Source organism: Leucopleurus acutus (genome assembly GCF_964270905.1).
Source record: "Leucopleurus acutus genome assembly, chromosome: 8".
Taxonomy (NCBI): domain Eukaryota; kingdom Metazoa; phylum Chordata; class Mammalia; order Artiodactyla; family Delphinidae; genus Leucopleurus; species Leucopleurus acutus.
Genome location: NC_139151.1, coordinates 84,477,414 through 84,503,196, shown reverse-complemented (window position 1 = coordinate 84,503,196; position 25,783 = coordinate 84,477,414). Strand labels below are relative to the sequence as shown.

Genomic DNA, 25,783 nt, shown 5'->3' with positions numbered 1-25,783 from the left:
GATTAGCCATTCATATGGCATTACATTTATTACGTATTTTACATCTAAAATCAACAGAATTAACAAACTCACTTTGTGACCAAGCTTTTACAAAACGATTTTGTCCTACGCCATAATAGTATTACTTAGCATTTATGTACTGTTGTCTTATAACTTAACATCACACCTATACAGCAAGAGGATCATAATACAGCTTTAAACCATTAATGTGCAAATATATAAAGTTAAGTAGCCTCCTCACAAGTCACATATACTAAGTAAATCAGTACTAGAATTAGGATTAAAATTCAGAATTCCCAGTCTGCTAGTTCTACCCAAATCCTATGATATTTTTCACATTGTTTCTTTTTCGTTATTACTGAAATCATTTGTGAAATCATAAGCACTGACTTGTATATAAAAGAATTAAGTAAGGGATTATCTTAGAAGAGTTTATTAGGGAGAATAAAGTATGGACTCTTCAAAATACAGGAAATGATTATATGGGAAATGCCATATTATTTTTCATTTCATTTCAGGAAGGATGAAGGGAAGTAAGAAGAAAATTGGGCAGAAATGAAATTAGAAGTTACAAGTGCCTAGGCACATAAAACTGAAGGGGGTCTTAAATAACCTTTACAGGATTTAATACTTAGAATATCTAGACTAATTCCAAAGCCGTTTCCAAATGGACAGAATTTAGTACAAGGCAAAGTAGTCGTATTCTCTTTTCTCTCTTGAAGTAGTTTAGTTCCTTAGGTACTTAAAGAAACCTTATCGAAACTATAGTCCCTTGGCACAGACAGCCCAAGGACAGTCCTCTAAGCAAGATACTAATACACTTTGTTCTAAATTGGGTCTTCGTTGCTGCACAGGGGCTTTCTCTAGTTGTGGCGAGCAGGGGCTACTCTTTGTTGCAGTGCATGGGCTTCTCATTGCAGTGGCTTCTCTTGTTGCAGAGCACAGGCTCTAGGTGCGTGGGCTTCAGTAGTTCAGTAGTTGTGGCATGCGGGTTCAGGAGTTGTGGCTCACAGGCTGTAGAGCGCAGGCTCAGTAGTTGTGGCGCACGGTCTCAGTTGCTCCGCAGTGTGTGGGATCTTCCCGGACCAGGGCTCGAACCCGTGTCCCCTGCACTGGCAAGTGGATTTTTTTTTTTTTAAATAAATTTATTTACTTATTTATTTCTGGCTATGTTGGGTCTCCCTTGCTGCACACAGGCTTTCTCTAGTTGTGGCGAGTGGGGGGCTACTCTCCGCTGCAGTGCGCAGGCTTCTCACTGTGGTGGCTTCTCTTGTTGTGGAGCACGGGCTCTAGGTGCACGGGCTTCAGTAGTTGTGGTACACAGGCTCAGTAGTCATGGCATACGGGCTTAGTTGCTCTGTGGCATGTTGGATCTTCCCGGACCAGGGCTCAAACCCATGTCCCATGCATTGGCAGATGGGTTCTTAACCACTGCACCACCAGGGAAGCCTTAGTTCAGAATTTTAAACTGAGATGTATTTATGTTCCTCAGATAAAATACATGTATCTAATCCACTTGTTAACCAAGTTTCTTATGGTTAGCAGAATCAGTTACTTTATGTAACTGGGGGTGAGGCTATGTTAGAATTCTAGTTACCAAAGGGGAAATTTTTTTAACAATGAAAGATGCCTGAAAACAAAGAGGCCTACTTCATGTAATTCCCAAAAAAAATTTCCCTCGATATAAACTTAAAGAAAAGACTACATAGAGAAGAATAAACTCATGGCCTCAGAACAGTCTAGACATCTAACAGAGGTCTATGAACTTCTGTATCTGTTTCTATAATATACCTGTAATTGCCCAAAAAAAGTATTTATTTCTTAAAATTTAAGACCACAAAAAAGTGACATCACAAAAAGATCTATTATACTTATTCCACTATATGAAATACTCCCACACACCTTAAGTACCCATGGGTATAAGCAGGACCTAGTTTTAAAAGGGAAGTCTCCTGTGATTACTGAAAAGAGTTCAGGGTGAGGTTGGACAAATAAATGTGTTAGGATACTATTAAAAGTTATGCATGTATGGGTAGGGGATTGTATAAGAAGATATCAAAAGTCCCTTCCAACTTTAAAATTTTGAGTCTATGTTCCAGTAATTCACAATAAGAGTATTTCCTAATTAAGGCTCAGTGAGTGCCTATTCCACATATAAATACCCTACTATGCTAAATATAGCTCAGAAGGAATGACTACAGGGTAGTTCAGGAAAAGACCATCCAGGAGGTAACATCTAAGTTAAGCCTTGAAGGATGAATACAATTTTCTTAGGAAGAACAGAGAAGGATATTCAGGCCTAGACAAAGGAATAGGAGTGAAAAGTACACAGCATGTTCAGAAAGTATTACTAGGCAAGGGATGCTCTGAGGGTAAATTGTACTATAAAGCTGAAAAGGAAAGATGAATCAAAATGTTAACATAGACAAAATGCATTATGTATTGACTATACCCACTGGTCAATCTACATTCTTAAATTCTGACATATATTAAAGGTAGTTTTAACATTGAAATTCTCAATATGCATTTTTATAACTATGTATGGGGACAGATGTTAACTAGACTTATTGTGGTGATCATTTCACAATATATACAAATATTGAACCATTATGTTGTACACCTGGAACTAATATAATATGTGTCAATTATACATCAATAAAAAAATTCTCAATGTGACCTCAAATTTGGGGGAAAATGATGATATAAATAAAAACAGTGCAAGGGACCCCAAATATTCATCTCTGAAAAAGAACAAAGTTGGAGGGTTCACACTTCCTGATTTCAAAACTTACTACAAAAGTTATGGTAATCAGATCACGTGGTATTGGTATAAACACAGAAAAATAGGCCAATGGAATAGAATATAGAGCCCAGAAATAAACCCTCAAGCATATGATCAAATGATCTTCTATAAGGGTACCAAGACCACTCAATGGGGAAAGGACAGTCTCTTCAACAAACGATGTTGAAAAACTTGATATCCAAATGCAAAAAAGAATGAAATTGGATCCTTATACTCACTATATACCAAAATTAACTCAAAATGGATTAAGGAGCTAAACCCTAAGACCTGAAACTACAGAGCTCTTAGAAGAAATCAAGGAGGAAAACTTCAGGACACTGGGTTTAGCAATGATTTTTTTGCTATGACACCAAAAGCACAAGCAACAAAATCAAAAACAGACAAATAGCACTACAACAGACTTAAAAATTTTGTACATCAAAGGACACAGAGTGGAAAGTCAACCTACAGAATGGGAGAAAATATTTGCAAATAATATATCTGATAAAGCGTTAATAACCAGAATATATAAAGAATTCCTACAACTCAACAACAAATAACAAGTTTATTTGCTTTTGCAGTACGCGGGTCTTTCACTGTTACGGCCTCTCCTGTTGCGGAGCACAGGCTCCAGATGCGCAGGCTCAGCGGCCACGGCTCACGGGCCCAGCCACTCCGCGGCATGTGGGATCTTCCCGGACCGGGGCACCAACCCGTGTCCCCTGCATCGGCAGGCAGACTCTCAACCACTGCGCCACCAGGGAAGCCCAACACGGAAGTTTTTAAATGGACAAAAGAATAGACATTTCTCCAAAGATGATATCAAATGGCCAATATGCACATGAAAAAGTGTTCAACATCACTAGTTAAAGAAATGCAAATCAAAACCACCATGGGATATCACCTCATACCCATTAGGATGGCAAAGACGAAAGAAGGAGGCAAAAGGGGAGGAGGGTAAATGGAAGTAACCCAAATGTCCACGGATGGAAGAAATGGATAAACAAAATATGGTATATGCATACAATAAAATATATTCAGCCTTAAAAAGGAAGGAAATCCTGTCACACGCTACAACATGGATGAATCTTGAGGACATTATGCTAGGTGAAATACACCAGTCACAAAAAGACAAGGACTGTATGATTCTGCTTACATGAGATATTTCAAATAGTCAAACTCATAGAAACAGAAAGTAGAAAAAGTAGAATGATAGTTACCAGGGGCTGGGGAGAGGGAGAAAAGGGGTGGTGGTGTTTAATGAGTACAGAGTTTCAGATACGCAAGGTGAAAAAGTTCTAGAAATCCATTTCACGCCAACTTGAACATACTTAACACCACTGAACTACATGCTTAAAAGTGGTCAAGATAGTAAATACTATGTGTTTTTTCACAATAAAAAATGAAAAATAATTTCCATATTAAAAATAATTTTGGCCACCAAATTGTTAGCTCAAGATGATATACCACAGATATCAATTTGTTTTTCTAATATGTAGGTAGCAGTATGGACAAAATTTTTCAGAGTGAAATACATAAAGAAAGGGGTTAGCTAAGTACAAAAGTGGTCTAATATTATGTAGCAATTTTTAGAATAATTATGTTTAACATTCCTTCCTAAATATTAATGTATCTCAAATTATAATTCAGTAAATAATTCTAAAACAAACTGTAAAAGGTTTTTTTAATTCCCATCAATAATCAAGATTTCTATTTTTCACCTATTAGAAATTGAAAATTGTCTAAATCTAAGTAAAAAGAAAAAAGAGGAGTTAACTAAAATTCAGAAAGTGTCTTAGCTAGTCACGTTGATCTGAAAGTATTTAAAGTGACTTAAATCACTCAATCGTGAAACTAAAGGAACTTACTCACAGTTGCAACTAAAATATTATTATCAAAAAGCTTCATGGAGGTTTAGCAAGGTGGGCTTCCCTAGTGGTGCAGTGGTTAGGAATCCACCTGCTAATGCAGGGAACACGGGTTTGAGCCCTGGTCCGGGAGGATTCCCCATGCCACGGAGCAGCTGGGCCCGTGTGCCACAACTGCTGAGCCTGTGCGCTCTGGAGCCCGCGAGCCACAACTACTGAGGCCCGTGCACCTAGACCCTGTGCTCAGCAACAAGAGAAGCCACCGCAATGAGAAGCCCGCTCACCACAACAAAGAGTAGTCCCCACTCACCGCAACTAGAGAAAGCCAGTGTACAGCAACAAAGACCTGATGCAGCCACAAAAAAAAAAGTTTAGCAAGGTAAAGACATGAAAGATCAAATTTCAATTCTATTTAATCAAACATTTTGAATCTTACACTTTGAAGTTTATATCCCTCTCCCACACCCAAAACTCTGCTTTTGATTATAGCCACACTCTAGGGCTTCCCTGGTGGCGCAGTGGTTGAGAGTCCGCCTGCCGATGCAGGGGACACGGGTTCATGCCCCGGTCCGGGAAGATCCCACATGCCGCAGAGCGGCTAGGCCTGTGAGCCATGGCTGCTGAGCCTGTGCGTCCGGAGCCTGTGCTCCACAACGGGAGAGGCCACAACAGTGGGAGGCCCGCGTACTGCAAAAACAAAACAAAACAAAAAAATCCACTCTCTAGGAAACTACCAGTATATTCCATGGATATTAAGAACTATGATAACTATTTTTGGCATTTAATTTGAAAGTGTTTAAGACCTAATTGCATTTATTTACTTTTTATTATAGAAAATTTCAAATACGTACAGTTGAACCACCATCTACCAATCACCCAGCTTCAAAAATTACCAGTGCATCAACAAAAAGACTCTAAAATTATAACGGCTACCCACTAGGTGGTAGTTGGAAAATCCCAGGTATATTACATTTATAAATACTTCAACAGGGGACTTCCCTGGCAGTCCAGTGGTTAAGACTCCGAGCTCCCAATTCAGGTCCCTGAATCGGGGACCATTCGGGTTTGGTCCCTGGTCGGGGAACTAGGAACCCACATGCTGCATGGGGCAGGGAAAAAATAAATTTTAAAAAAATTAACTTTTTCGGGGGGGCAGGAGGGCTGTGTTGGGTATTAGCTGTAACATGCAGGAATCTTTGTTGCATTGCACAGGCTTCTCTCTAGTTGTGGCGTGCTGGGCTTTTGTTTGTTTGTTTGTTCTCTCTAGTTGTGGCACGCAGGCTCCAGAGCGCGTGGGCTCTGTAGTTTGCAGCACGTGGGCTCTCTCGTTGAGGCGCAAGGGCTCGGTAGTTGTGGCACGCAGCCTTAGTCGCCCTGCAGCATGTGGGATCTTAGTTCCCCGACCAGGGATCAAACCTGCGTCCCCTGCATTGGAAGATGGATTCTTTATCACTGGACCACGGGGGAAGTCCCAGAAAATTTTTTTAAAAAATACCTCAACATATAAAACTTTACGAGGTACTTTAATAACCACAATTCTCACATTAAAAAATTCAGTAATTCCTTAATATCGTCTGACATCCCATTTTTCTCTACTGCCTTATAACTGTCTCTTTACAGTTGATGTGTTCAATTAGTATTTAAATGGAGGTCACACATGAAATTTCTATTTAAATAGTTTCATAGAGTAAGATGACTCTACAGAAACTTATATTGAAAAAAAAAGTCCAAAGATATACAGTTAACCAAAAGCAAACTGCAAAACAATGTATTCTGTGACACTGTTTTTGTTTAAATATTTTTCTTAATATATGATAAGAAAAAGTAGTCACTTCTAGGGGATAAACAATAACCACTGATTTGGGGGAATTATAAAAACAGCCTAAAATAACTTAACTTTAAAAGCAAAATGTCATGATTTAGCTTAAAAAATTTTAAAGGCTATTATTTCACTTCCTCTGATTCAGGCAGTCATGTCTAGTAGAGCTTTCCAGGTTAAGTGTACATATATAGAAATATACTCTGAATCATAATGACATTCCTATTTGACAAATGAGAAAGCTGAGGCCATGGAAGTCAGGTGTTTGTCTAAACTCACACACAATTTAAGTCAACAAATATCAACCATAACAAAGCATCTATCTCCTCAAGGGAAAAAAATTAATTCTAGTAAAAAACAAAATAGACACATTAATACTAAAACGTATCTCAAATCTATCGATTTCTTTCCACTGGCACCACCTCTTCTCTGTGGATTGATTACTTTAATGCCGCCTTCCTAATGGTTTTTCTACTCCTACTTTCATTCTTGTCCCTTTCCCCCTTGAAAGAGCAGCCAGAGAGATAAAGACATAAACCATATTGTGGCTACCCTCCAACCTCAAGTCACACCTCTACTACTATACCCACTCCAACAGGCCGAAGTCTCATTGGCAGGCTTTCAGATTCTTTACCTAACCAAGCTCTTTCTAATCTCAGAGCCTTCACATGTGCTCTTTCCTCTGTGTAGGTCTCTCATTCCAACCACCGTGGATGGCAGGCTCCCATCAGATCTTAGTTTAATATATCACGTCCTTATTAGAGCTTTTTCCCTGTCCACCCAATCTAAAGTAGGTCCCTACAACTGATTAGCTATTTGGAAAAAGAACATTAGATCCACACCTCACACCAATTACAAGAATAAACTCGAAATGGATTAGAGATCTAAATGCTAAAAAACTATCTCAATAAGTACTAGAAGAAAAGAGGGCAAATGCCTCTTTAAACTTGGTGTACAAAAAAGGCTTTCTAACTATGATTTAAAATCCAGAAGCAATAAAAGATTGATGAAATTGATCACACACAAAATTTTCACAAGCCAAAAAAACATAAAAAATGAAAACAAAATTTAAAAAAAGGGCAACATATATCATACATAAAGAGCTAATATCCCTCATATATAAAGAAATCTTAAAATCTGAGGGACAAAGGACCAAATGCTTGATAGAAAAATGGGCAAAAGATATGAATAGGCAATTCACAAACATACACACACATACACACACACCCCCTATAATTTTAAAATGATCCTTAAACATGAGATATTTAACTTCACTCATAAGACACATGCAAATTAATATCACAAATATACCACGCTTGGCAAAATTTTAAAAGAATGACAACATATTTTGTTGGCAAGGCAATATAGAAGCAGGCACTATCATACATTGTTGATTAGAATGCAAATTTATACAGTCCTTACTGAAAAGAATTTGGCAATATTTAACAAAACTACACGTGTATTTACCTTTTGACTAATTCCACTTCTGGAAATTTACCTTGAAGATGCAACTCCAACAAGACAAAAATACATATGTACAGAGTCATTCTTTGCAATTGTTTGTAATTGGGATACACAATAGTTAGAAAAATGGTTAGGAATTCCCTGGAAGTCCAGTGGTTAGGGCTCTGTGCTCTCACTGCTGAGGGCCCAGGTTCAATCCCTGATTGGGGAACTAGGATCCCACAAGTCGTGTGGTGCAGCCAAAAGAAAAAAAGAAAAAAGAAAAATGGCTAAATAAACTATGGTAATACACACAATAAAGTGCTATTAAGCAGCAAAACAGAATGAGAAAGATCTCTGTGAACTGACATGAAGCGATTTCCAGGAAACACTGTTAAGGGAAAATAGCCAAGCACAAACAGGTATCTACAGTAAGTTATCTTTCTTATAAAAGGGGAACTGAGACATTTATCTGCTTACTTGCACCCGCTGCCAAACACACACACACACACACACACACACACACACACACACACACACACACACACAGAGAATAAATTAAAAAACCAATGATTATGATTACCAAAAGGAGTTGGGTAGGAATGAGGTAGAAAGAATGAGGGGGAGTCACGGAAGAAGGGGCATGACACTTCTGAGATAACATTTTAATACTGCTCTGATTTTCAGAACTATGTTCATGTTTCAAATAGTCAAATAAATAAACAAGGATATAAAGGACCCAAAATGGAATACAATGAAATGAACTTAATTATATTTCAAATAAATAACAATCACATTGAAGATGGGGGAAAGGGGAGTTGAAGAAGAACTAACCTAAGTAACTCTGGAACCCAGTACTTTGAATACATCCTCCAAGTCTAAGGCTAAAGAATAAAACAACTATAAATAAATACATACTCTGGCTAGTAAATTAGCAGTGGTATGGGTTAGCAATTCCAAAACTACTTGAAGTGTATTCTAGAATTGAGCAAAGAAGTAACATTGTGGATAATAAGAGCCAAGTTTCTTCATGTCAGAGAAGAGATCATAAATAAAGGAAGGGGACAGAATGCACTGAGGTGTCAGAACTAAACATATCAGTATGAAATCATTATTTTAATATATAAACAGATAGATACAGAATTACATACACACACACACATATCTTCTAGCTTTGCCACTCAAAGGACCTAAAAGCAGTAACACCCTAGTACCAATGAGCACATCTGGGACTAGCATCCAGATCTTGTTTCCTAAATACCATTATCTCCAATAACAGGAACCAATGGTCCTTAGAAAAATGGCCAATACCAAGCACTGAGCAGGAAAAGTACAAAGTAAGCCTGGAACATCTTGTGCTGTCAGCAAGTAAGCTCTCAAGGAAGGACAGGGCCATGTTGAAGGGATACAGGAGCAAGCTTAAAAAGGCTCTTCTTACTAGACAGTGTAGGACAATTGTGCAGTAAAACAAATGACAAGTAATAGATTATAATCCACTGAATATGAATCTGTAAGTCTATACAACAACAAACAGAGTGAAGGAAAGCTCTTCCTTACAGGAGAATTCCTTACACAGAGGAATGATAATGATAAAGTTAGAAAATCATCATTTTACAACCCCACACTTAATAACTGTTAAAGGCCATATTCATCAATGGATGCTAAAATTGGTCTATGAAAATAAGATGAGAAACAGTATATATGAATAGTCTCAAAGTACCTCTCCACAAGATACTTATTAATCACAAAGAAAAAAACCTTATAGTAGAAAAATCTGGCAGTCACCACCTCAGTCAAGTGATCAAAGTTAACATTACTAGTAATGGGACGAATTGACAACATGTGCCTCCCGATATGTGAGAACAAAACATCACTTCTGTAAGGTAAAACACATAACATGAAAACATCAGACAAACCCAAACTAAGGAAGTTCTACAAAATAACTGGCCAGTACTCTTCAAAAGTGTCAGGATCATGAAAGGCAAAGAAAATAAGGAGCTAATCCAGATAAGAGGACACTAGAGAGATATATGTGGCAAATAATACAATGTGTGATTTTTTTTACATTGAGATATAGTTGATGTACAATAGTATGTACAGGTGTATAACATAGTGATTCACAATTTTTAAAGGTTACATTCAATTTATACTTATTATAAACTACTGGCTATATTCCCTGTGTTCTACAATATATTGCTGTATCTTTATTTTAGACATAACAGTTTGTTCCTCTTAACCCCCTACCCTTATCTTGCCCCTCTCCCAACCCATCTCCCCAATGGTAATGACCAGTTTGTTCTCTATATCTGTTTCCTTTTTGTTATATTCACTAGTTTAATTTTTTAGATTTCACATATAAATAAGTGTTATCATACAGTATTGTCTTTCTGTCTGACTTATTTCACTTAGCATTATACCCTCTAAGTACATCCGTGTTGTTACAATGGCAAAGTTTCAGTCTTTTTTATGGCTGAGTAGTACACCACTGTATATATATATTGCAATGTGTGAACTTGAATTCTGGGCAAGAAAGAAGTCAACAGTAAGACAACTGGCAAGATCTGAATTAAGTCTATAAATAAGTTACTAGTACTAAAGTGATTTTCATTTCCTCAAATCAAATAGTACTGAGCAGTTCAAACAGTTCATCAAATCAATAATACTGATGTTAGCCAATGATGATTCTGATTATTGCACTGGGGTTATGCAAGAGAATGTCCTTAAGTTTAAGAATACTGTGTATTCCTAAACATAAGGACATTCTCTTACATATAATTATTTAGAGGTAAAGGGGCTTTACATCTAAAACTTGCTCTCAAACACTGTAACAACAGAAAAAAACCTGTGTATCTGTATGTGCACACACACAAAAAGAATGAGTGATACGGGCTTCCCCGGTGGCACAGTGGTTAAGAATCCACCTGCCAATGCAGGGGACACGGGTTTGAGCCCTGGTCCGGGAAGATCCCACATGCTGCGGAGCAACTAAGCCTGTGTGCCACCATTACTGAGCCTGCGCTCTAGAGCCTATAAGTCACAACTACTGAGCCTGCGTGCCACAACTACTGAAGCCTGCATGCCTAGAGCCCGTGCTCCACAATAAGAGAAGCCACTGCAATGAGAAGCCCATGCACCACAATGAGGAGTAGCGCCCGCTTGCCGCTGCAACTAGAGGAAGCACAGCAATGAAGAAGGGAGGGAGGGAGGGAGGAAGGGAGGGAGGGAGGAGGAGAGGGAGGGAGGAGGAGAGGGAGGGAGGAAGGGAGGGAGGGAGAGGGGAGGGAGGGAGAGGGGAGGGGAGGGGGGAGGGGAGGAAGGGAGGGAAGGAAGGGGGGAGGGATGGAAGGGAAAGAAAAGAAGAATGAGTGATAAAACTAGGGTGGTAAAATGCTTATATTTGGAGAATCTGCATACAATTCTTTGTAATATTTTTGTACCTTTTTTGTCTAAAATTATTACAAAGTAAAAAGTTAAAAAACAAGATAAAACAAAAAAAGTAAGTATCCTGTTAGTCTCTCTCCCTGTTCTTTTCCCATTACTTTTTGGTTAGCTACATATTAGATTGTAAACATCATAATGGTGGGGTCTATATTTTTGCTCCTCAATGTATAACCAGCACCCAGCACAATATTTTACACTTTATAGGCACTAAATATTCTGAATGAAAGACTTAATTATGGGGCTATATTAGAGTTTTCTATTCACATATCTTTTCACTGAGGTCTCCATCAACTGATGAATGGATAGATAAAATGTGGTATATCTATACAATGGAATTATTTGGCAACAACAACAAAAATGTGAAGTGTTGATACATGCTACAACATAGATGAATTTTGAAAACATTACACTAAGTGGAAAAAAGCCAGTTAAAAAAGACAATGTACTGTATGATTACATTCATGAGATGTTTGGAAAATGCAAATCTGTAGAGACAGAAAGTAGATTTTTTGTTGCCTAGGGCTAGAGATGGGAAGATTGTGGAAAGATGGCTAAAGAGTGCTGGGGAGCAGGGATCGGGGTTCTTGAGGGGTAAGGAAAATGTTCTAAAATTGTGGTGATGATGCACAACTGTGAATACACTAAAAGACAATGAATTGTACACTTTAAATGGGTAAAATTCATAGCATGTGATTTATAGCTCAATAAAGGTGTTTTCAAAAAAAAAAAAAACTTTAAGAGCTCTGTCAAAATTTTTATTTGAAGGCCTGATATAGTAGTAAAGTAATCTACGTCTGTGACCACAATATATGACACTGAAAACCACTTCATTATAGACTTTTGGAATCTTCTGTTAAAACTTCTGTTAAGGGCTTCCCGGGTGGCGCAGTGGTTGAGAGTCTGCCTGCCGATGCAGGGGACACGGGTTTGTGCCCCAGTCTGGGAAGATCCTACATGCCACAGAGCGGCTGGGCCCGTGAGCCATGGCCGCTGAGCCTGCGCGTCCGGAGCCTGTGCTCCGCAACAGGAGAGGCCACAACAGTGAGAGGCCCGCGTACCGCAAAAAAAACCAAAAAACAAACAAAAAAAACTTCTGTTAAAACTAAACCCAGTTGACAACTTTTTATTTGTCTAATAAAGATTCCTAAGCAAAAACAACTTTTATGATACAGAGAAGAAGCTGCCAGCAATTTCAGCCAATACTGAGCTCTAAGGTAAGGGTGAGTTTGTGAGAGAACACTCCTTAAGACTAGCCAATCCTGGGAATTCCCTGGAGGTCCAGTGGTTAGGACTTGGCGCTTTCAAGGCCGTGGCCCGGGTTTAATCCCTGGTCTGGGAACTAAGATCCTGCAAGCCAAAAACAAACCAAAAAAAGTCTAGTCAATACTAACTCCTTCTCTACTTTCAAGTCTCATTCAAGTCAAGGGTCATCTTTCCCCCAGACACCCTCTCTGAACCCTCACATTAGGCTAAGGGCTCTCCTCTGGGTTCCCACAGCACCCTGCACACACTTCTACCCTAGAACTTCTTGACACAAACTATTTTTCTCCTCCATTAAATGATGAAACCATGTTTTATCTGTATCCCTAGCACCTAGCACAATGCCAGCACACAAAAAGGGCTCAACAAAAATTGTGTTAATCTTGCATTGTAAACTTGGACCTGTGCGAACTGTATAAGCCTCAGTTTTCTATTTCTTAAATAGGAATTCCACCAAGCATCTATCTAAGAACACAGAGACTGAGACATGAGGAACAAACTAGGAATTATATGTAGAAGCACTTGAAAAAAGGATGCAGTATACATACACAATCTTCTGTTATTATAAAGTACCCTATATAAAATACTAGTTATTTTTTTATGGGTCATTCTGTGTGCCTTAACTTTGTTACAGGAACTTTGTCTTTGATACTTCAGGGTCTAAAAAGGCATGAGGGGTTGGGAATGCCCTAAACCAAAACTGATAAGCTTGAATTGTTTTTTACCATTACATATCTCTTTGTCAACTGTCACATGGAAAAGAGCAGCATTTACTTCAACAACAACTAACGCTAAAAATAAGTAGCAAAGAATACAACCGCTATACAGGTTACTTTCCAGCCCACTTTCCTGTCTCTATGCTCTGAAATGACTCAGAACCACAGGCTAAAATTCTATATTTAAAAAAGAAGAAAAAGATATTTATGACCTGAATGTTGCCACCACACCTCATAAATACAGCACCTTCTGCTGCTAAACCCTTTTATGCATTCAAGAGCCCTACGTGTTCTTGACAGAAACCATACTCAAGCAGCTGAATTTAGAACATGCTGACCTTGAGCAAATCAATGCCCTTAGCATGTACTTCTGGCTTATATCACTACAAGAGCTAGACAGCCTCACCATCTATAGTAGTCAACAATTTCTGGCCACAATCCGCTGTCTATTTTAAGATATCCCTACTATGCTTCTGTGTTGCACAGTTCAAAAAAATAGAATAACACATGAATCTGTGTTTAAATGCAAATCGTTTACTTTGGAACCTGGGCTATGTGTATTCCCACTGTGATTAGCTCAAAAATATTTAATTTGGTAAGTTTCACTTCCTGCTTTCTTTTTTTTTTTTAGCAATTTAAAAAAATTTTTTTTCTCTTTTTTAATTTTATTTATTTTTTTAGCTGCGCTGGGTCTTCGTTGCTCCACACGGGCTTTCTCTAGTTGCAGCGAGCGGGGGCTACTCTTCATTGCGGTACGCGGGCTTCTCATTGAGGTGGCTTCTCTTGTTGCGGAGCACAGGCCCTAGAGCACACAGGCTTCGGTAGTTGTGGCACGTGGACTCAGTAGCTGTGGCTCTCAGGCTCTAGAGCGCAAACTCAGTAGTTGTGGTGCACGGGCTTAGTTGCTCCACGGCATGTGGGATCTTCCCAGACCAGGCCTCGAACCCGTGTCCCCTGCATTGGCAGGCAGATTCTTAACCACTGCACCACCAGGGAAGTCCCTCATTTTTTAAATACAATCTATTTTAAACAAAGAGTAAAAAAAAAATCAAGTATGAGACACCTCTGCTTATTGCCTAATCAGGTTTATAACAAAAACTAAGGCAGAGGGAATTCCCTGGTGGTCCAGTGGTTGAGAATCTGCTTTCCAATGCACGGGACTGGGTTCTATCCCTGGTCATGGAACTAAGATCCCACATGCCATGGGGCAACTAAGCCCACGTGGGGCAACTAAGCCCGCACTGCAACTACTGAGCCCCTGCACCACAACTACAGAGCCCACACGCCCTGGAGCCTGCATGCCACAACTAGAAAGCCCATGCACCACAAATACTGAGCCTGCACACTCTGGAGCCTGCACGCTGCAACTACTGAGCCCACGCACCACAACTAGAGAGAAGCCCATGCACTGCAACGAAAGATCCCGCATGCCGCAACTAAGACCCAATGCAGTGTGATGAACTGGGAGATTGGGATTGACATATATACACTAATATGTATTAAATGGATAACTAATAAGAACCTGCTGTATAAAAAAATTAAATAAAATTCAAAAAAAAAGATCCAATGCAGCCTTAAATAGATAAACAAATAAGTATTAAAAAAAAAACTAAGGCAGAATTGACAAAGCTCCAAATAAAAAGTACAAATACTGAAAAATAATGATTACCTGCTATTTTTATGCAAAATTATACTAGACATTAAAACGCTAGCTGACGACTTCCCTGGTGGCGCAGTGGTTAAGAATCCTCCTGCCAATGCAGGGGACACGGGTTCAAGCCCTGGTCCGGGAAGATCCCACATGCCGTGGAGCAACTAAGCCCGTGTGCCACAACTACTGAGCCTGCACTCTAGAGCCCATGTGCCACAACTACTGAGCCTGCGCTCTAGAGCCCACGAGCCACAACTACTGAGCCCACGTGCCACAACTACTGAAGCCCGTGCGCCTAGAGCCCATGCTCCACAACAAGAGAAGCCACTGCAATGAGAAGCCTACACACTGCAACGAAAAGTAGCCCCCGCTCGCCACAACTAGAGAAAGTCTGTGCACAGCAACAAAGACCCAATGCAGCCAAAAATAAATGAAATAAAATAATTAAAAAAAAAACACTAGCTGATTAAGGGCCACATTACATTTTCACCAATCTACCATAATATTTACAAACTCTTCTAACTCTTCATCCAACTGACATAAACTCCATTTTTTAATTTTTTTATCCAAGAAACACCAACTACTGTTTTTACAAATAAGAGCCTCATTTTTTTTTTTTTATCTAAACACAGAACCTGTAATTTAGCAACTGTATAGCTTCTGAAATTCAGGTAAATTATTTACTTGAAATGTATGTATAAAAACAAATTAGAAACTACTAGTTGTACTTAGCAGTTATTCATAGCTTATTTTTCTATTCCCAAAAGAGGCTAATATTTGTGCAAAGACCTAATGCTAAAAACCAGTATCATAAAATATTTAGTGTCTTAGACTGCTTTTTAAAGGATTTCCTTTACTCTCTTGAAACATTTAACAAACAGATCATCTCAAGTATAAAAAATAAAGCTCTTTTTTACTCTCATCCAAAAGATTTCAAATAAAGAAAAGGAGTCTAGGTATCACACATAACTAAATCTGATATGCCGAATAATGCAGGACCCAAATATAATGAAGTCATTTACTAACAAGTGAACTAAAAATAGAGCCCAAGCAGCTGGAGCCTGGGGGTTTATATAATATGCTAGCTGACTTCTAAAAGCTCCTAAGACAGAATCCACAGAATACAAAGGCAAGAGGGAAACAACGCCATTCCTCTCATGCTGTTAAATCAGATATTAAAATAACTTTTCCAGAAAAATATTAACTAAAAGCTAATCTTGTGTTACATTAAATTGAAAAAAACTCTCAAGAGCACAGAGGATCAAATAAATCTAATTACAGGAGATGTCAATTAAGACTCACTACAGTGCCATACTACAATACCTTTTAAACCATCTAGAAGGTTTTAAGGGACTTCCCTGGTGTCGTAGTGGTTAACAATCCGCCTGCCAATGCAGGGAACACGGGTTCAATCCCTGGTCCAGGAAGACCCCACATGCTGCGAGCAACTAAGTCCATGTGGCACAACTACTGAGCCTGCGTTCTAGAGCCCAAGAGCCACAACTACTGAGCCCGCACGGCACAACTACTGTAACCCACGCACTCTAGGGCACGCATACACAACTACTGAGCCCACGTGCTGCCAACTACTAAAGCCCACGTGCCTAGAGTCCACGCTCCGCAACAAGAGAAGCCACCTCAACGAGAAGCCCACACACCGCAGCGAAGAGCAGCCCCCGCTCGCCTCAACTAGAGAAAAGCCTGCGCACAGCAACAAAGACCCAACACAGCCAGAAAATAAAAATAAATTAAAAACAAATTTTTTAATAAAATTTTTTAAATAAAAAAAATAAAAGGTTTTAAGAACAGTATCTAGCACTCTAATACTAAAAATTATAACATCAGGAATATAAAGGGTAAATTAGGCTATATTCCTAATTTCTAACATATATTTTAGTAAACTTAATTATCACCAAGTGACATAAATGTGGGTTTCCTTCTGATAAACTATTAATGGTAGAACATATGTTTGGAGCTGATTTTTGTAGTAGCTAATTTCTGCTTTATCTTGTCCTGGGTACTAAGGCATATATTTGCAAGAAGCTAATCAGGGTGACAGGTATAGTACAAAGGCAGATGCAATACCAGAAAATAACTACCCCGTGTTGGGCCTAAATATATAATCCTCATGTTCTAACAATTTCCAACAATAAACTGCATGTGTTCATCTATTTACTAACTTATTAATAATGGCCAATATTGGCAGATCCTATATCTGCCCACTGTGCTGGGGCTCGTGGGGCTCCAGAATACACCAAGATCATAAACTCATTTAGGCTGAAATGAAAAGAATTTCCCAAAATTATAAGACTATGAATTCAGGGACCTCCCTGGTGGTGCAGTGGTTAAGAATCCGCCTGCCAATGCAGGGGACACAGGTTCCAGCCCTGGTCAGGGAAGATCCCACATGCCGCCGAGCAACTAAGCCCGTGCGCCACAACTACTGAGACTGCACTCTAGAGCCCATGAGCCACAACTGCTGAGCGCGCACGCCTAGAGCCCGTGCTCCGCCAACGAGAGAAGCCACCGCAATGGGAAGCTCACGCACTGCAATGAAGAGTAGCCCCCACTCATTGCAACTAGAGAAAGCCCGCGCACAGCAACGAAGACCCAACGCAGCCAAAAATAAATTTAAAAAAATAATATGAATTCAAAAACATTTACAAACTAAAGACAATATTTTGAATCATGGTAATCATTAGCTACCCTCAAGACCATCTATTGTACTCCAGGCTGTAGTACACAGAAATTATTTTCTTCTTCAAATTCCACCCATAGCACCAACACCAAAACAACATTTACCTAAAGCATATATGGAAAGACCATAATAAAACTTGTTATGAAAAAGTGGCCTGAACATTTGTGGCAGCCACAGAAGTGTGTTTAAATCTTAAAATCACTAATCTGAATTTTTATAACTTTTCTAAATGTTCAGTTACATCAGATGTGTCATTAAAAAGCTAGCTCTCTTAAGTGCTGAAAAGTGCCCAAAGATATGTACAAAAATTACTATAAACCCTTTCTCAATATTTAGACTTCTGCTTAATCATCACTGATCACCTATTATTCCTTCAGGTCCTCTATTAACAATAAAAATAACCAATGTCTTTAGCACAGAACTTTGCAGGAGCAATTTCTATTCTGCTTGAGCAGATTTTATGCCTAAATTTTTTTCTTTTTAATATGAGTTCACTTGTTCCCTCTGTCCTTTGTTTCTTTTCCTGCCTTCTCTTGTGTTTTGGGGGGTTTTCTTTACATCGTTTTTGGAGTATAATTGCTTCATAATGTTGTGTTAGTTTTTACTGTACAACAAAGTGAATCAGATATACATATACATATATCCCCATATCCCCTCCCTCTTGCATCTCCCTCCCACCCTCCCTATCCCACCCCTCTAGGTGGTCACAAGCTGATCTCCCTGTGCTATGCGGCTGCTTCCCACTAGCAATCTATTTTACATCTGGTAGTGTATATATGTCCATGCCACTCTCTCACTTCATCCCAGCTTCCCCTTCCCCACCTGTGTCCATTCTCTACGTCTGTGTCTTTATTCCTGTCCTGCCCCTAGGTTCTTCAAAACCTTCTGTTTTTTTAAGATTCCATATATATGTGTTAGCACACGGTATTTGTTTTTCTCTTTCTGACTTACTTTACTCTGTATGATGGTCTCTAGGTCCATCCACCTCACCACAAATAACTCAATTTCGTTCCTTTTTATGTATGCCTAGATTTTTAAAACCTCAAGCCTAAACTGAACTTATCTTGATCTCTATTTATCCGAAGCAGTCTTTTTCACCACATACACACACAAAATTATTTCATTCAGCAAAAATTCAACATTTATCAAATAACCAAAAAATAGTTGTCACCTACCTGTAGTACCGAGATTGCAGATATGTTGAACAAACAGTCTTTGATACGTGACTGGCAGACCCAAAGTCTATTACTTTAACCCTATATGGCTGTCGAACAGGATCCACCAACATAATATTCTCTGGTTTGAGGTCTGCGTGAATTAAACCAAGACTTTTCAATTTTTTCAGTGCAGTGGCCACTTGCTGAAGAATGGGTCGAATTACTTTTAGTGGCAGAGGACTGAACTTATTTTGTTTCAGAAAGTCATACAAGTTTTGTTCCAGCATCTCAAAGACTAAACAAGTATGGTTACGGTGCTGAAAGCATTCATAAGCTCGTACAAAGTTATATTCATCAGCATTTTCAGTACTGAGCCTTGCTAATATGCTCACTTCTATCTGACCTTGACGTGCATAAGAAGGGTGGTTCTTCAAAATTTTGATTGCTACAATTTCATTTGTCCCTCTTTTCCAGCATTTGACTACCTGGCCAAAAGTGCCTCGACCAAGAAAATCAAGGACTTCATAAGTATTTTTCATGGAGCATAAGACTTCATGCTGTACTAACTGATAGTCACCTTCTCCAGTGGTACAATTCTGTTTTGTTCCTGTGGTAGCTGTCACAACTGTCACTGGATTTCCCATGTTGGTTTGCAACATTGCAGGAAGTATGGACAACTCATCCACAATCTGCATTGCGCTATGATTATCCAACTCCTCACTCTTGCGCTTCAATCCACATCGCTGGGGGCCTTCTAGGAAATTCAACCTGTGTCGCCACGCCCCAATCTGAGGTGCCTCCACTTGAGTTTGCTGCGCCTGAGCTGCTATAACCTTTGTAGCACCCGCAGTGCTTTTTAAAACAACAGCACTTGTCTGCAATGAAAGGTTGTGTCCTCGAGGTCTGTTAAATGGTATCTTTGTCTGAAAAGCACTACCCTTCGTGGGAGGATGAGAATTTCCAACGTTTCTACCATTCACATAGGTCCGTGGATAGTTTCTTTCCTGGAATACACAACTGCTTGGCTCTACTTTGAGTTTCTTCACACTACAAAAGGCACTTGACTGAGTTTGATAAATATATGGTGGGTAGACCAAGACTTGTGAGGCCATACCTGCAAAAGAAAAAAACGGCCATGTTAGCTACAAAAATTTAATTTTTTAAATCTCATGAAGAAAACATTTAAGGAACAAGTCCATAATTTATAAAAATAGTTAAATTCCATTAAGATTTTTTCCCCTTGGAGGAGAAAAACATTTTCAATGCTCCATTTTAGTTACTTAGTACTTCAGATATTTTGTGTATTGCCTGGAAGGTCGGGACTAAACAGCTGAGTGCATTCATTTAATCAATAAATATTTACTGCTAAGCTACAATGGCCAAGATATGCCCTAAGAACTGTACCAACCATTTTCCCTCCAAAAGAAAAGGTACAGATCCTTAAACTGTACACATTTGGCAAAAGTAAAACATTCTATTACCAATATATCATTTATGAACCAATGACCAAAACCGAAAATATATATTACATAAATGTAGTTACATTCCATAAACCTAAAGCTCCAGAACTGCCTCAGGGAGAAAAAAAAATGAATTGTAAAAATAAGTATGTAAGCCAGATAGAGTTCGTTTTCACAATGTCTTCTTTACTTAACGTCATTTTCCACATCCACCCTTGTAGCAAACTCCTTTACATTCAAATCAAAGTGATACATTTTTTTTCTTTTTCTGGCTTGTGGGATCTTAGTCCTCCAACCAGGGATTGAACCCAGGCCCTCAGCAGTGAAAGCACTGAATCCTAACCACTGGACCGCCAGGGAATTCCTGAGACAATACCTTTTTTTTTTTTTTAGACTTTCTATTTTATATTGGAGTATAGTTGATTAACAATGTTGTGTTAGTTTCAGGTTTACAGCAAAGTGATTCAGTTATACATGTATCTATTCTTTTTCAAATTCTTTTCCTATTTATGCTGTTACATAATATTGAGCAGTGTTCCCTGTGCTATACAGTAGGTCCTTGTTGGTTATCCATTTTAAATATAGCAGTTTATACATGTCAATCCCAAACTCCCTAACTACCCATTCCCCCCTGGCAATCATAAGTTCATTCTCTAAGTCTGTGAGTCTGTTTCTGTTTTGTAAATAAGTTCATCTTTTTTTTTTTTTAAGATTCCACATGTAAGCGATATCTTATGATATTTCTCTTTCTCTTTCTGACTTACTTCACTCAGTATGACAATTTTCAGGTCCATCTATGTTGCTGCAAATGGCATTATTTCATTCTTTTTAATGGCTGAGTAATATTCCATTGTACAACACCTTCTTGATGAAGCCTTGCCTGGAACACCCACACTCACCCTCCAGGCAGAATTGGGCATTCAGTGCTCTCATAGAAGCTTACATATTCCTTTAATTAGCATTCATGATATGACATGCCTGACATTACACTGTAACTGTCAGCACATACAACAGTCTTTCACACTAGATCTGAAACAAAGTGCTCATAATATAGAGTTGGTTTTCAATAAATGTTGGTTGGTTGAATTAACTTCAAAATATTTCCGTTCTCCACAATTTAAAAATCTATATCATATTCTGGGCAGTCTCCTACCATTTTAACAAATCAAACATCAATTCTTTAACTCAAAAACAACAGATTGCCATCACTATATGTAATTATATATAATATTTAAAATAATAAGAGCTACCACCTACTATGCAACAGTTTAACAAATGCTTTATTTGCAGTATTTTACTTAGTACCAATTTGCTGTTAAGGAAACTAAAGCTCAGAGGGACTAGGTAATTGGTTCAAAGTCACACAGCTAGAGTGTAGTAAAAGGAGCAGGAAAATACAATGCCCCTTCAGGTAAAAGGCATAAATTTATGCCTCCTTCAACTTCATAAACAATTCTTGTTACAACCTACCACTTTCCTAAGTTGACCTGGCTTTGGCAAGAAATCAGCTACAAAACCTTATTACACAAATTAAGATTTGTTGTTCAATGTGTAAGAGAAAATCGTAAATTGAAATCCTGGAGTTCCACACCTTTTCATCCATTTTCTTAAAATCTTGTTGGCATCTATTCTATACTTTTACTCAGGGGAGGTTTCAAAACTCCACCAATTATCATCTTTTTAATGAGGCCAAGCCACATCAAAAACTCCTTCTAAACATATATCAAGCTCACTCTCTAACTCACTTAACACTGTGAAGCTCCCCAACCTCATCTTCAACAACTTAACATTATCATGATTCTCCTTATTTCAAAGCATGTCTGTGACCCACACCCATAGAAAGAGACACAATGACAGATGATGAAACTCACAAACGAGTTTCTAAAACAGCTCTTATAAATATAGTGATGGATTTAAAGAAGAACATGAACATAAACAGGAGACACATGAAAATCATTTTTAAAATGGAACTGGTGGGACTTCTCTGGTGGTCCAGTGGTTAACACTTTGCCTTCAAATGCAGGAGGTGCGGGTTTGATCCCTGGTCAGGGAGCTAAGATCCCACATGCCTTGCGGCCAAAAAACCAAAACATAAAACTGAAGCATTATTGTAACAAATTCAATAAAGACTTTAAAAGAAAAATGGAACTGGTGAGCCTGGAGAACCCTACATACCATACATAGATGGTGGGAAAGAAATTTGGCAATACCTAACAAAATTGCAAATGGATATGTTCTCTGATCAAGAATCAGATAACTCAGATACAGTACAAGACAGTCATGCAGCACTGTTTGTAAAGAAACACAACACTGGAAACAACCTAAGCATCCATCCAAAAGGCATCAGTTAGATACACTTTGATACACAGACCAACCAGAGTCTTAAAAAAAAACAATGAAAACAATCTTTTTACCCTGCTATAACCTGATTCCCAAGATAATATTGTTACATGAAAAAGGCAAAATTCAGAAAAATGTGTACTTTACAACAGATATTACCACGTGTGTTTAATTAATAAGGGGAATTATATTATCAATATTTTTGCACATACATTAATTTGTGTGCATACATAAAGAAGGGGTAGGTTTCTGCGCCTTAGAGAAGAATAACAAGAATACTGGGGGCAATGAGAAAGATTGACTTTACACTGTATGTCCTTTTTACCACCTTATTTTTTACTATGTACCTGTGTTACCTGTTCAAAAAAGTTTTTTAATCATCTGGGAAACCTATTAAAACATACAGATGAAACAATTTCAAGATGAAATAATATATCTGGGATATGCTTCAAAATAACAGATAAAGTGGATGGGGATATAGATAAAATGAAATTAGCCACAAATTATTCATCATAGGAGCTTGATAGTGAATAAAAAGGGGTTCATTATACTATCCTATCTACTTTTGAATATGTATACATTTTTCCTTAATAAAAAGTTAAGTAAGGGACTTCCCTGGTGGTCCAGTGGGTAAGACTCCACACTCCCAATGCAGGGGCCCGGGTTCAATCCCCGGTTAGGGAACTAGATCCCACACACATGGCGCAACTAAGAGTTCGCATGCTGCAACTAAGAGTCCACATGCTGCAACTAAGAAGTATGCATGCCGTACTCAAGAGCCCACATACCGCAACTAAACATGCCACAACAAAGATCCTGCGTGCCACACTAAGACCCTGCACAGACAAAATAAATAAATAATTTTTTAAAAATGTTTAAAAACAAAAACTTAAGTAAACATATATTTAAAACTCCAGAAAAATTCTGATTCAGTAAATCTGTGGTGAGGTTCAGGTATCTGTATGTATACAAGTTCTCAAGGCCATTTATTGACAGATTCACACTAACTATTCACACTACTGAGAACCAATGATCTCATCTGTACAAAACCCTAGGCAAATTCAAGTCCTACCACTTCAGGGCCCTCAAGTCTGAAAAATCAGGATGATGTCCTAGGGAATAAAATGCATACCACGCTAAGCCAATCCATGCCATGTTAAATAAAGGTGTTATGTGAACAACAGCTGAGATCCAAGTAATTGACCTAGAGATTTTTTAAAAAAAAAAAACTACTGCATTTCTTGGGGCTTCCCTGGTGGTGCAGTGGTTCAGAATCTGCCTGCCAATGCAGGGGACACAGGTTCGAGCCCTGGTCTGGGAAGATCCCACATGCCGCGGAGCAACTGGGCCCATGAGCCACAATTACTGAGCCTGCGCATCTGGAGTCTGTGCTCCGCAACAACAGAGGCCGCGATAGTGACAGGCCTGCGCGCTGCGATGAAGAGTGGCCCCCGCTTGCCACAACTAGAGAAAGCCCATGCACAGAAACAAAGACCCAACACAGACATAAATAAATAATAAATAAATACATTAAAAAAACAAAAGAAAACTACTGCAATTTCTGAATCCAGCTGTCCCCACCTTTTCTTTTCCAACATGCCAAGCTGGAAGGCAAACAGCCCAAAGGTTCCAACCAGGGCCAACTAAAGGAAGCTTAGAAAAAGTAATTACCCCTCACCAACGACTGTACTCTGTGGGACCAACCTCAAAGAAAACTTTAGAAAATAAACACGGGGTAGGAATGTCACATAATTTACATAGCACATAAGAAGAAGTGGGTGAGGGGGTAATGCTGGAGATAGTTGTTATAACAGACCACAAGAAAAGAACTCTAAATTACTAATTAACTTGACTACTGTGACTCCCATCACAGATATTAAGTCTTTCCCTTCTCCTACCCCCCATCAGATTAACTCATGACCTGAGTATCTTATATTTGGTGTTTATGGATTTTACAGAGTATAGTTAGTACTCCGAGAAGCTGCTAAGTCCAGAGTCCAAAACATTGAAATCAGTACAATACTACATATTTCCTATTATTTTTCATTGCAATATATACTGTTATACCTCTGCAGTTATATTTCATGACTTTATCATTTGTTCTTACCAACTGACTAAGAAATGAAGTTTTGAAATACCACCCTTTTGTGAGCTGGAACTGCCTATAAAATCACTCCAAGGACAGTCAAGACTCCTGTTAGGGACTTCCCTGGTGGCACAGTGGTTAAGAATCCGCCTGCCAATTCAGGGGACAAGGGTTCGAGCCCTGGTCCGGGAAGATCCCACATGCTGTGGAACAACTAAGCCCGTGATGAGCCACAACTACTCAGCCCGTGTGCTGCAATTACAGAAGCCCAGGCTCACAGTGCCCACGCTCCGCAACAAAGAAGCCACCGCAATAAGAAGCCTGCGCACCGCAACGAGGAGTAACCCCCGCTCATCTCAACTGGAGAAAGCCCATGCACAGCAATGAAGACCCAATGCAGCCAAAAATAAATAAATAAAATAAATAAATTTATTAAAAAAAAAAAAGACTCCTGTCAGAGCAACCGTTAAGTTTCCATTCCTCAGGCTTAATAATCTCAGGTACTTTAACAGGCCTTATTTTTCCAAGCCTCTAAAAAACTTTAAGACTCATCTGAATTCTATTCAAATTCTTCACATCCTGTTACAATTACCAAAACAGCAATGTAACCAATGTTGATAACTAAACCACCACTAACCATAAAGATATGGTTTCTTCTTTTTTTTTTTCTTATTACACATAATATCAGGCCTTCTGAAAACAGAGGGAGGTAGCAGAGATAGAAATACTTAGACTATCTTACATTCAACTTATTAGCCAATATCAAAGTTCTGGATCATTTTCTGCCAAACTTATACATAGCCCTATATATAATCAGGTTCTTCTTTAAAATATCCTGTGATATCACAAATACATTTAATTAAAGGTAAATAATGCCTTGCATTCTCCTCACTCAACTTTCTTCTTCTACTTGTTCAAATCTCAATTTTTTAACTTTTTTTTCCTTAAAAAACTGTGGTAAAATATACATACATAACATAAAATTTATCATTTTTAAGTGCACAGCTCAGTGGCATTAAGGTCATTCACACTGTTGTGCAACCATCACCATTTTCCACCTCC

General features: G+C 38.7%; 1 protein-coding gene across 3 annotated transcripts in view; it reads right to left on the bottom strand.

The window, feature by feature from the left end:
- Positions 1-25,783, bottom strand: part of HIPK3 (homeodomain interacting protein kinase 3) — a 96,612-nt gene that overhangs the window by 48,018 nt on the left and 22,811 nt on the right. For all 3 annotated transcript variants that reach the window (XM_082844002.1, XM_082844004.1, XM_082844003.1), the window contains exon 2: positions 18,854-19,949. In XM_082844002.1, coding sequence (XP_082700128.1) covers positions 18,854-19,947 — 1,094 coding nt within the window. In that variant the 5' untranslated portion in view covers positions 19,948-19,949. The remainder of the gene's footprint in view (positions 1-18,853; positions 19,950-25,783) is intronic.